Source organism: Megalops cyprinoides, chromosome 2, assembly GCF_013368585.1.
Source record: "Megalops cyprinoides isolate fMegCyp1 chromosome 2, fMegCyp1.pri, whole genome shotgun sequence".
Classification (NCBI taxonomy): domain Eukaryota; kingdom Metazoa; phylum Chordata; class Actinopteri; order Elopiformes; family Megalopidae; genus Megalops; species Megalops cyprinoides.
Window position 1 is genome coordinate 57,350,916 of NC_050584.1, and position 13,653 is coordinate 57,364,568.

The window sequence follows — 13,653 nt, forward strand, 5'->3', positions numbered from 1 at the left end:
GTGTTAAGTTCCAACTTTAAAGTCCATCTGGAAATGCAATAAAAACCCCAGCAACCTACCAGTACATTCCTTCTATGTTCATCTTTTCAAAATAGGATGAATGGAATGTTTATTCCTCTCTGTGGTTGTTGCCAAATAACTTGAGAGATAAATGGGGATTCATACAACATTTGAAAGGGAGATAACAATGTCTTAGAGAGCCACGCTAATGGTTATAACTTATGCAACAGCTCTCAGACATGTGGCAGTTATTGTCTGCTATATTTGAGGATCCACAGATAGGGGACTTCTTACATCAGGACACAATAAAATTAACTACATGAGTGAATCAGCTGTCAATGTTCTGATACAGTACAGAATGAAAAATATGAAATTTGTTGATAAACCAGGTGACTTTTTTCTACTTACACGCCACTAGAATAGCTCCCTGTAGTAATATTACAGAGCAGTAGGTCAATATTTTCAAAGTGGAAATGTAGATCTAATCTTCACATGCTGCTCACAGCAAGCAGTAAGTGATTGGATGGAAAAGGCTTTCCAGACAGTGCTTATCTGAGATATAAAAGTGCTGCAGCTTCATCGTCATTAATTTACATCAGACAAAACAATAATTTTCTAGTACTTATAACGCATACTGCGGTCATTAGTAGTCTATTTTGCATCACTGTTGTTTTTTAAACATAGAATGTTATGTTTGCTGTGTAGATATGCATAAAACAAAATCAAGAAGACAATTCCAGCAAACAGTTCCAACACCTATGGCTATGTTTTGTTTGTAGTGGTAGTAGCTCTTCAGTACTAGTAGTGGTTGTGGGTTCTCTTCTTGCAGGTTCAGCAAACATGACTGCTCATGACACTCGTCGTTGTAGCTATTTATTCAGATAATTACTTGTGTTTATTATTTCCCTACAGTTATTGTGACTAAAAGGGCCATGGCAGTACATTTTAATGTATTAAGAAAATTAAAACGATAATAAACACATTTCTGTGGATGCTTAAAAATGAATGCTTACTGGCGTATTTAATGATTTCACCGAGGAAAACAGTACAGTAATAAGGGCGATTAAATCGTCTTAAACTCACGTCACAATTCTTGAGCAGCTTTCCAAAATCTTCAGAAACGCTCAACGCAGATAAGGATCGATCGTTAAAACAACGTGTACGTATTTTGTTGTGCGCCGGGTGTCAGTCCTTTTTCCGTGCTGATAGGATATGTAGTTTTTTAGGAGAAATCTAAAATGAATTCACTGACTGTGAACACTACGAGTACCATGATGCAGCAGTGCTTCCTCTCTCTAGGAAGTTTGCCGAACGTGAAAAGCAACGTGAGTTCTTGAACTGAGGAAGGGGTGTCAGTAAAGCAAAAAAAATGTCCCATCTCACAAAGAAAAGGAAGTTAGATAAAAGTATTCAGGATAACTTATATTTCGATAGTTATGCTGATGTGACCATCCACGAAGAAATGATCGCAGACAGTGTGCGCACGAATACGTACAGAACGGGAATTTTGCGGAACAGTAGCACCATTCAGGGAAAAGTCGTTCTGGATGTTGGCGCAGGAACAGGGGTCCTCAGCATATTTTGTGTGCAAGCTGGAGCAAAAAAGGTGTACGCAGTTGAAGCAAGTTCAATCGCGGATCAAGCAACTGAAATAGTCAAACTGAATGGTATGGAAGACAGAATTGAAATCATTAAAGGTACGTTGGAGACAATCGATCTGCCAGAGCCCGTGGATGTCATTGTCAGTGAATGGATGGGGTACGCTCTGCTCCATGAATCTATGCTGAACTCTGTGCTTTTTGCGCGCGACAAATGGTTAAAACCTGGAGGCCTCATTTTACCCAATAAGGCAGAACTTTACATTGCACCAATAAATGATTTGGTGGTGGAGGATCGGTTAAATTTCTGGAGTACAGTGAAAGACCAGTACGGTGTGGACATGTCCTGTATGTCTGACTTTGCCAGAAAGTGCATCATGAACAACGATATCACCGTAAACTTAGTGACGGTAGAGGATGTGCTGTCCCACCCTTCCAAATTCGCCCAGTTAGATCTCCACACGGTGACGGAGGAGCAACTGAAACGCGTGCAAGGTAACTTCAGGTGCGAGTGTTTCGGTTCCTCCACTGTGAACGCCCTCTGCGTGTGGTTTACGGTGACTTTCCCGGGAGAAGAGAAACCCCTCGTCCTATCAACCTCCCCGTTCAACCCGGAGACTCACTGGAAGCAGGCAGTGTTGTATCTACACGAGCCTGTAGATGTGATTCAGGACACGAAGATCGAAGGAGAGATAACCATGTACCCGTCTGAGGAGAGCTCCAGACATATATGCATCCACGTGGACTACAGTATAGGAGACCTCAAAAAGAAATCCAAGACTTTTTCAATCCCTGACGGCTATACAGATGCTCAGTGAATAGTATTTTCAAAAGTGTTTTTACTCTAAATATCCATTTAAATGATGGATGGATGTGTATTGTAAAACGTTTGACAATGCAGCATTGCCCCATTAAAGAGTTATTGAACAGCAGATGATTTGGTACATTATGTTCATGAGATAGGCCTTGTGGTTATTTTTATTATTCGATACCGTGTTGGTAACTATGGTTATTGTTGTAAAAGTGTGCAATGTAAAGAAAGCGTAGATTTTCAGATTGCTAGGTTAACACTTAAACAGTTGCCTGTGCTATTTTGCCGAGAAGCCTGCTCTCTCACAATGTCATATTGTGGCCTAATTTACAGGGTATTAAAAATAATCTATCTTGTGCAATGCATTTCAGTAATGGGTTTCCATTCAATATGCACTGTCTAATGGATACCCTAAATGTTTTGTTTCTCAGACAAGTCAACAAGCTTACCTTATAGAGAAGCCATATTTTATTTAACTCTTCGTGGCACATTATAAATGTTGTCATATTAGCATATTAACTTTACCACACAGCTTGTTAACATTACTATTTAATGGATACTTTAAAGATTTTTCAGACAGTTGTGAAGAAAACAACAATCTTGCCTTATTAAAAAGCCATATTTTATTTTACTCTTTATCTCATTTCAGAAATGCTTTCATAACAGTGTGCTATCAATTGTGGCATAGTGAAGTGCATTATTGCACAATGGTGCCGAACCTGATACTCTTGAACTGTAGTGAGTAAAATGTTACTGCTAAAAACTATCAGTCACTTGTTAACATGAAGTTATACACTTACATTTTATGTACTGGCCATTGGAAGAGGCATTTGGTTCAAAATGAAACTGAAAAAATAAACATACATCTTTTTCTTGTGATAACTGATTCATATTTGCATGGAGTGGCATTTTAACTTGCAAGGGGGATTCACACAGTGAAGGCTGCCATCAATGTGCAAAATAAAGAACATTTAAATAATACAAGGTAGGAGTCAGCTCAATGTATTTGGGGTAAGAATCATAAGGCTCAGATTCTTTGCAGCTCAGTATTATTTAATTTTAGGGACAGCATGTATACAGTATGTCGCTATATTTTGTGTGTCCATAAGGAACATTTTTAGTAGACTGTCCATCATTGAAACAGCATTCCAAAAACAACAACACTGATTTTCCGTACTAAATCCTAAGTAGTGCATTTCAGTTTTCATTTGTCTATATTAAGTCAAGTAAGGGCAGATAGGGGATTTCCATTCCTCTCGGGGAAATTACTGAAATGCTGTTGTTCAAGTAGAACTGTTGGGTGCAGTGTGACACACCATTATTGGTGTACTCAGATTTTTAACATTTATACAGGGCTTGAATTAGCTCTCTGTACATACTGATTCCTCTTAGAGGTTTCTTTGTGAGACTGTCCCTGAATGTCCTGCCAGTTCAAAGCCTGTTCTCATTCAGTGTTGCCCTAGTTATCACACTTTTATATAAACATTTCATAAACATTGTATGCATTATCTGTTTGTTTGGAATGTTTTATTTATCCTGAAGCATGACTTACTGGCAAGTTTTAAGATGGATGAATTTCAGCGGTGTTGCCACAGGTGAGTGGTGGAGGGCACGTGAGACCCACAGATTTAATCGAAGTGTCAAGTAGAATATTAGCTTCAAGCAAGTACCGAACTGCGTGCTGGACTTCCTCATGTAATGAGTCTTTTACCTCAGTTAAATGTTAAACTAATTATCATTCAAGGTTTGGCTGGTTTTTAATCCTTTTTAAAAAGAATAGAAATTGCATTGAAACCCTGAAATGGGATTATTTGGCTTGTATTGCATAGTAATTGTGTGAAAATCAATTCTGCCATGCATCTGTTGAAACTTATACAAGGTTCATCTTAGAGTGAAGGTACATCTGACAAGAAGATTAATGTTAAACTTAAAGGTGCAAAGTGGGAGAGCCATTCATCCCTTGAGGACTAGCACGTAGATATATTTAATGCTGCTTCTCCCTCAGTGTTTTGTATGCAAAGTACAAATAACACAAAAAAGTCATCTACTGGTTTAAAGTACAGCTGTTGCACAAACAGGAGCGGAGAACAAATGATTGAAACATTGTAATAATGCGCATTTTCCCTTTTTTCTTTTTTTTTCTGGAGGGATAAGTTGTCACTCCAGCTAATATTTTATTGTTTCTTGTGGAAATTTTTACTCGTTGTGCAGATATTTGAAGACTTTTCAGAAATAGCTTGCTGCTGTCTCCGCATACTTAGGGCTTAGAGCAGAAGCTGATCATGAATTTGAGTAGATTCCCCACTCAATAGGGGCAGAGAAGTCTCTCAAAGCCTCTTAGAGCTGTCATAATAGTGGTTTCACCAGGCTTTTAGTCTGAGCCAGCAGAGTCGGTGAGGACAATGCCACAACAGACTTCTTTCTCATGTGATGAACCAGTTCCAGGTCAGCCAAGATCCACATGAAATAAATTCCAAATGTGATGATTGTTTCACTTACACAACAATAATTTCAACCAGGCTTCAGACTGCTGAAAATGTTTCTACTGGGGATGAGTTTGGAGACATGAGGGAGAAGGGACGGATTATTTGACGTGGACCTTGTCATCAGAGAGCTCCCACCTGGCAAAACGGCGAAGGGGAGCGACACATGTTTGCCCATGCATCAGTGGGCGGGGCATGAGAGGCTACCACGAGCAGGCAGGCCCAGGTATCTGTGGTGGCAGGAGGTGACAGAGGCAATGAAGAACTGAAAGAGTTGAATTATGGGACATGTAAGTCACCTAGATAGTGGCATCCACAAGCACATACATAATATCATATAAACATATGAACAGTCTGAATGTTTGGAATCCAAAAGTGAAGAAAATGTTGAACTGCATCCAGTACTGTGCATTTTTAAGCACAGACATAAAAGCCAACTGGTGGGATTTATAGCATTCATAACACTTAATGGTTTGATCTTGATATATTGGTAGATGAGTTCTGCCCTGTCCAAATCCCTGCTGCCTGTCTGATTGAATGGCAAAATACCATATCAGATTTGCCCTGTGCAGTGATGATGTACAGTAAGTATGACAAGAGTTATCATATGCTGCCAGACAGTTATAGTATCCAGTATGCTTTGTAGAGAGCACACTGGATGACAAATCGACAAACTGTTATTGTCAAGGCTTAATTTAGAAGACAAATTCACTGTGCTATAGTTTGGTAATTTTTGCAGAGGCAAGCTATCATTATTATCATTAATAATGTTAGTGGCATTTTAAACGGCAGATTTATTTGTTGGATTCACTTCTCAAGATTAACTTAAAATGCTTAAACTTTTCACAGTCCACAAGCACTGTGATGCACATACAGTACAGGAAGATATTGACATATGCATAAAAATACTACAAACTGAGAACTGATCTCTTTCTGATGTTAGTCTTATCATACATTTCAATCTAACATTGAATGCAGGGACATTTTATTAAACTTTGTGCTGAAACATTGAGTTGCCTTCTTCCTATGTATTTCTGTTATACTACATAAATACATTATGATGCTATAAAAAATAATGTTCATACCTGACACAATTTATGGCAGGCCCAAATTTTTCATTTACTGTAATTAAGTGACTGCAGTCTACTGATCTATTATGTACTGCTCAAATAGTTACTTATCTGTTCTAATTGATACAACAAATTCAACTTGAGACCAACCCTGTTACAAACTTGATTCAGTTTTCATACATATATCAGACCAATGATTGGTCAACAGACAGAGTTTCATTAATATTCTGTCCAGTTTTTTAACAATATTGTATGCAAGTTGAGTTGTTGGAGCAAATAGTATGGACGGACAACAAAGTAGGACAGTTGTTACTGGTGCAGAAAAGTAGATTCCAGCTCATTCCCAGAACATGCACAATCTGCACACAAGCCCAAAACATAATCAGCCAGAGGCAGGCAAGTCTGCCAGTGCTAGGTACAAATCCATAAACTGTGTGGGCCCCGTTATAATCCCTTTTCAATCATGCACTTTTTGGATTATTGTTCTATGTATTTCTTCTCATGCATTGTTTTGCTTAATATGGTATTTCAATTTCGGAAAGTCCGGTTATGGGTTTCAGGCACCTGGATGACAATCAAAGGCCCTTACAGCGCTGATTGACGTGAGTAGCTTGCGCTTACTCACAGAGTGAAAATAAACTTCAAATATGAATGCATTTCTTTGAGGAGGAGAAAGGTAGGTAAGAATATGTTTCCTTCATCTAAACGTTGCCTTGATTTCTTGCCAGATGGTAGCAATATGTAGTCAAATTGACCTAAAACGACTGTGTACCCTTTTCAGGGAGGCTTTGAGACAGTTTTGTGCAAAAACAGCAGTCAGCATCAGTTTCGTAATCCTCAATAGGTATATTACAGTAAACAAAGAAAGCTGTGGATGACTAACAGCAGACAGCAGGCCCACGTGACTGCCGGCCCATGTCAGTGGCAGTGCCAGGTATTGAACTTCTTCATAGATTTTTAGATGCATGGCTCTGCTGAGTGCAAAACAGTAAGCAGCCGTGGTGCTGAAGCCTCTCAGTCAATGGGAGAGGTGGTGATTCGGAATCGTCGCATGTGCGGTGCATTGCATTATGCTATTGACCTTGTTGCCAGATGCTCTGATCCAGGGTGACCTGCACATCTTGTGTTTCATGAATTATCCGTTAATACAGTTGAATATTTACTGAGGCAATTCAGGTGAGGTGCTTTGCTCAAGGGTACAACTGTAGCAACCTGCCTGGGATTCAAACCTGAAAGATCCTTCACATGAGTTCACTTTCCTTGCAGCTAATTGGCATTGCTGGCGCAGTTAAGAAATATTTCATGACATTTATTTGCTCTACAGTATTGGGAGATTAGCAGCCTTCGGCAAGTATTTAATCATGCATTTGATAAATAAGTAAAGGCATTTGATTAACAATTAGTAAACTGTAACTCTTACATCTGAAATTGTTCATATTGGCTATGTGAGGCAGTGTAGTACAGTGGTAAGGAGCACAGCTTCTGGATAAGAGTGTCTGCTAAACGATAATACTGTAATGTGTAGACCTGATGTCACTGTGGAGGCATGAGACATGCAAAAGGTATCCAGCAGATGTGATTAAAATGGAGTCAGGTGGATTGCAATCTCAGGAAAACCATCTCATTGACAGATGAGCTATTGTGGTTTGACCCTGTAAGTCTTCCCACTAAGAAACTATGCTCTCTTTCAATGAAACAGATTCTGTGGAGCCCAAACAGTAATTATTCAGTCTGAAATATAAAATCACTCACATTTCGCATTTCTAAGATGTTTCTAAGATGTTTAAATAAACTGATTCTCTTCTGAAAGGGGAGACTCCATTAATACAATATACCTCTGCCAGTGGCTACGTCTGATATTAATTACACAATAGCAACAACAATAATAATTTTATTGTTATTATTATTGCACTTTAATGTGAAAAACTGGTTTGAATGAATTAATAGAGGATACATATATTTAACTAAAATAAAGTGCTGAAGAGCCAAAATGGTTATGCAAATTGAATAGTGAAAACTGCAAGTGCAACTGCGAGCAAAAACTTCTAATAAAACAGGAATGTCCAGATCATGACAAAAGAAGTTATTTTAGGGGAAACCATGCTTGTTGAGAGCGTACATTACCCTTGGGCTGGCAGTGGGTCCAGGCCAGGATGCTTTTCATCCTGGTGATCATTGGTTCAGATTGGGTTATGGAGGGAAAACAGACAGCCGATGTTTGACCACACGCTGTGTGCTAAACCGGACATGCTACACAGGGCTGGTCATACAGTAGCTCATTTAGGGAGAGACAAACGAGATGGCATTATAAAAGGGAATATTACCCTGTACATCCCCATGCACATCCCCATAGGCTCACACCAAACACTTTTGTTTTACCTGATCCTAATCTATTCGGTCTTAGGTTGGCCATGAGGGGAAGAGAGGTATTCCTTGATATTCCAGGGAGCTCCCTATTTCTCCCAGTCACTTCCATTAGATCAACAGAGACTGACAGTTCTCACTGGGGATCAGCCATGGGAGCTCTTTATCACCAGCCTTTTCATAACTTTGACAAGTCTTACTAAAGACTGGTTAGGGAAACTCCCGGGCTGTCACCCATTTTTATAAGATCAAAGGGTCCTGTCAAGGAACAGTCAATCTCCCTCACCCACCATTATTTCTGCACAAGACAGTGAAGAGATACATGTTTTTTAGCATGCATTTAAAATTACACTGTGGGTGACTGGGATGCATTTGCCAAGTACTCTTATTTACATATTCATCTGTAATCAAAAAAGTTAAATAACTACTGTTTCTGTCTGTTTATCTATTTTGTATCTGTTTTTACATTGTCTACTTCGGGAATGTACAAAACTAGATCTAATTGGATCTAAACGTTTGGATGCAATCAGTATTCATAATACATTTTGCTTTCATTTTCTCCAATTAGCCTTATAAAGAGGGCACGTTTTCTACAGATATATTCTTCGGTAATCCGCTCCTACCATCGTACCGTTTTCACTCAGTTAAATAAATTTAAATTTCACTTTACAGACGGAACTGTGATGTCATGTCAAGTTGTTCAGAATTTTAAACAAAATCACTTGTTTCTTCGTCGGAAGAGGTACTATAAGTTGAAAAGGGACAGCATTCTTGTTATTTCCAGCTCGCGAACGGTAAGAAGTTTAATTGTGGGAAGTGATAGTTCATTAGCATAATATTTATTTATAGTACAATTCACTCCGATTTTAAAAAGTAGGGTGGCGTAGTTTATGAAACAAAGAGGATCAAGGTGGGAAAGGCACTTTCTCTGGGTCTAAAGTGATACCAGACTACTATACTACCGAACTTAGAGTGAAAAACGTAAATATTATGACGTTAGTTTGAGTATATTGCAGTTCTATGGCTGCATTTAAAGCGCATTCATGATGACTAAGACCTACGGCCATCGTCAGATCCGCTGAACACAACTGAGGCTGTCGAGCAGGGAAATTATGTGGAGGTGTCCAGGTTCTGAAATTGAACTTAACCTTCCTAACTACTACCAAAGTAACGGACAATCACGACTACGTTAAATTGTATGTAAAGCGCCATAGATGCACACACGCACAAGTGGTTTACAATGTCCCCATCGAAATGTATACATTTTACAGCTGATTTACTTGGTTTCATTAATATTAGAAAGATCCATTTAATCAGAGAAAAAAATTCCACAGACTAAAGTTTCCAGATACTTCCCTGTTAAAATGAATAAAACAGAAACAAAACATCACGCTAAACTGTCGATGCAGATATTGAGAACCGGGCATGAAGCCCCAGTCATATCTGTTAAGTTGATTTGGCTGACTTTATAATGGACAGGCCAGATTGGAATGAGAACTCAATGACGTGATCTTTACGCGTAGTCAGAAGACTCGCTTGGAGTGCCCCTATTTTATTTACAACTTTATGCAAAGTTAAAACCCAGGTGGGCTGATTTTGTTCTCATGTGATATTTTATTGTGTATGAATTTTGCAACATACGCGCTTTCCAGCATATTGTGCTTCGGTGCGCGAGCGTGAATGTTCGCGTGCGTGCGTATATTCCTCGGGCGCGTGCAACCTTACCTGTGTGTAGGAGAGGGGGACAGATGTGAGATCCCACCTCGCCAAGTTTAATTGTGTTCATTATAGGTTTTAAACGCGTACTTTTATTCTTCCTTTTTGTGCCCTAGACGTCAGGTGACTGCTGCACGCGAGATTATTACTACAATAAATCGTAATTCTAGAACTAAACTAATCAACATGTACGATGAATGATGTATTACATCGACATTATTACTAAAATATCATTCCAATTTACCGACCCTTTGCTACAGCCCCGTTACATATTTAGTTATAATAAGGTTAAATATATGTGACCTGAACGATGGAGTTGTCTGCTTACAAGCGTACCCAGCTATTACCATCCGTTGCATATTTGTAGGTTCAATCGCTCTGTGTGCATACAGAGTGCATTTACTGGATCACATTTTAAAATGCATTTCACCGGTCAGGACCAGAGAGTCAGTGCTGTCTTCCAAAGCGAATATTAAGCCGAAATTAAACTGGCTGCCTGTCTGCATCAGCCTGCCATTGCATTTGTTTGCCTTGTTGTTTCACCCACTGAAGTGGCGTTTGTGCCTTCGATCATTGCACTCTCGGAGAGCCGAAGAGAGAGCTGGTCGCTCCGGAGCCGGTCTCCTTGACCGCCGTCTATAAAGATGCCCCGCTTTATGTCCGGAACCGGCACGTGCTCGAGCTCGTCACATTCTTCTTTCGATTGTGATAGAATGACGCCTTGAAAGGACAGGTGAGGTCCAGAAGACTTTTCCCGCGATGCGTACCCTTGACACAAACTTTGATGTCATAACTCACAGAAAACCTATTACTACAGTGGTAATATGAAGAATTTGTAAATACGGAGAACTTCATTTAATTTGACAGGATTTATCTGGAGTTTAGCGTGTTGTACTTGTAGTCGATACTTTTATAATGACAGGTTCAATGTTTTTAACTCTGTACCATTGTATTGATTGTGCTAAATGATGTTACATACTTGCTGATGTTTAATGTCTGCAAACTAACTGAGGCAATATGCTCGCCATGTACCGTCCTCTCCGTCCATTAAGCAGCTGATGGATGTCGCTGCATTTACAGAGTGGGTGCTTTGCAATCAAGCGCTTTTAGTGGACTGTGGATTCTTGTGTTGTTATCCTCAGTGTATTTCCTTATTTTCCAGTGCTAGACTAGAATTTATACAAAAGACCACAGGGTCCTTGGATTCGTGCGCTGTTGATTAATCACGTGCCTTACAAGTACATTCCAGATGCTACTAAGTGGGTTTTCATATGCAAAGTTTTGCTTATGCGAACTGCACTGAGGCTGTAGGTTATCATTTTCTATCCATGTACTAAATACCTTCTATATATCGACAATTTTGTTTTCCGAATTTGCACGCCCTAACTGCTAAACAAACTCTTTGCGGTCACTGGCAAGATTGACAGGGTCAATTCAGGTTTCTTCCTACTGGACTTTTGATGATTTGCAATTCGCCTTCGGAACAGCGAAAGAACTTCATCTCTTATGAAAAATACACTATAGCTTTTTTAAAAAAATCTGATGTCAAAGTAGAAATTTCAGGCCTGCAAGTTAGAGAATTGTCTTTCTGTATGTGCCTCTGAAATTTTCTCCGTTGAAGACTTTTATGTAACAGTTTCTAATATTCCAGTTTTATTCTGTTACGTGTGCGTGTCGCTCTTTAATATCGTCAGTCAGTGGTGACCTCTCCCCAAGAGATATTACTGTAAATTGAGAAATTGACTGTTCGTTTGCAACAAATGTGTTTTATCTTCGTTTGTGTTCTACTCAAGATAAACATATTGGATCCTGACCTTGATGCTGCAGGGTTAATTCCGTGTTCATTGCTTTTGATACACTTGTATAGCCTACTTTTTATACAACTTACACAGTTTTAATACAAAATATGAAAATAAAGGGAAACTTCCATGTATTTTGTCAAAATAAGCGGTATGTCATAACTGGTTAATGCCTGAAAATTGTGTTTATCCTACATTAGCTGTTTTGTATTTCTGTGTAAACTGTCCAAAACATTGGCGGGGATGTCTCTGTTGACCATTTTATCGTTGTAACATCTGGTCTGGTAGGAATTCTAGCGCTCGCCGTCACACAGATGCTTAAACCGGGGGGGGGGGGGGGGGGGGGGGGGTTGTTGTCCTTCATGGGATAGTCATCAGTCCTGGATTTACTGACAGGCGATTGATCGAATTTTAATATCATCTGGGTCCTCCCGAAGGCTAAAATGACAGTGTGAAAGAGTACTGCGGAAATGGCTCCCCAATACCAATCAGTTGTTTCGGTTGTTGTCAGTGATGAGTAGGCCCTAATTGCCCAAATTCGGTCTACAGTTGGAAATCTTTTATGCAGTGCGCACTCTTTATATGTAACGGAACCAATAGGAGCAGTAATGATTCAAATAAAACAGCGCTGACCCAGCATCATGGCAGAAGTACTGACTTTTTTTTACTGGTTTCCAGGAGCATCAGCTTCATTTGCGATTTCGTTGCGATATACACTGACGAATGTACAGCAGTGTGTGTGTGTGTGTGTGTGTGTGTGTGTGTGTGTGTGTGTGTGCCCGCGCTCTCACCCCTCCGTGCGTGCGTGCGAGCCTATGCTCCTTGTGAGTATCTGCAAAGACGCAGGTGTTAATTATGGAAGAACCATTAACTGTGCAATGTCTTAGGGAATTTAAGGGGTGACGATCTGTCCACATCCAATTACACTCTCTACCAGAGATCGATTCATTTAGACATACGTTTCATTTTCCCTAAAATAAAGCTAAGTTTGAGTTTACCGAAGATAGTATGTGCAACACATATGTTCATCATATTCTCTTTGATATTATCCTCCCAAATGTTAATTCTATTCTTTACTCGACAAGTATCCAATGTACGAGGTTTCATCACAATCCACACACTTTACGTTTAAAACTCGTATTTACATACCGCAATAGATCATTGGAGTTGATAAAGCAGTGTTAGGTAAGGGCTACCTTTAGGACCCTGCGGATCACGCAAGTATTGAGGCAGAAGACTGCTTGCAATCCCTGTATTAGCTCGCATTTGGAGAAGATTGCTTATCTCCCATACATCTCTCCGTACAGTGTTAGGTTGTGGTAACTGTAGCTTGTATTTCCTGTGCTATCTCATTTGTCCTCTAAGTTTAAGTTCCAATGAGATAACGTAAAGACCGGTGTTGAACCCAGAGGATGCTCTAAAGAAATCAGGTCTGGAAGAATCTTTGTGCAGTGTGTTTCATCAAATGGACTCTCCAAATGTGTGTCTGTCAGCCCATCTACGATGAACACTAACACCTCGCGCTGAGTAGAGGAATGCGTGGAGGAAACGTGTTGAGAAAACTGTAGAGGATATTCTCGGGACGGGGGCTAATTGGCGCGATTCTCGTCCCACCTGAGTGTCTGAAACGAGTTCATATAGCCTCACGGGAAGAAAAAACATTTGCGATCTCAGGAGTTTTATTGCCTTGGTTTTGGATATGGGGAGTGACATAACGGAGATTGCTTGAAAATCAGGGGGAAGAGCACACCACGATTTAAAGTTTTACAAGAGCTTTTTGGGGGGACATGTACAATGCTGGCAATAGCATGT

At 39.7% G+C, this 13,653-nt stretch overlaps 1 protein-coding gene across 1 annotated transcript; it reads left to right on the plus strand.

The window, feature by feature from the left end:
• The first annotated feature begins 1,330 nt into the window (after positions 1-1,330).
• Positions 1,331-2,558, plus strand: prmt6 (protein arginine methyltransferase 6). The gene has a single exon (XM_036522462.1). It carries the CDS (start codon positions 1,370-1,372, stop codon positions 2,414-2,416), a length of 1,047 nt encoding a protein of 348 aa, XP_036378355.1. The 5' UTR covers positions 1,331-1,369; the 3' UTR covers positions 2,417-2,558.
• The last annotated feature ends 11,095 nt before the right edge of the window (positions 2,559-13,653 follow it).

Coding starts and splice junctions, on each gene's coding strand:
- prmt6 (XM_036522462.1), top strand. CDS start 1,370: ATGTCCCATCTCACAAAGAAAAGGAAGTTAGATAAAAGTATTCAGGAT.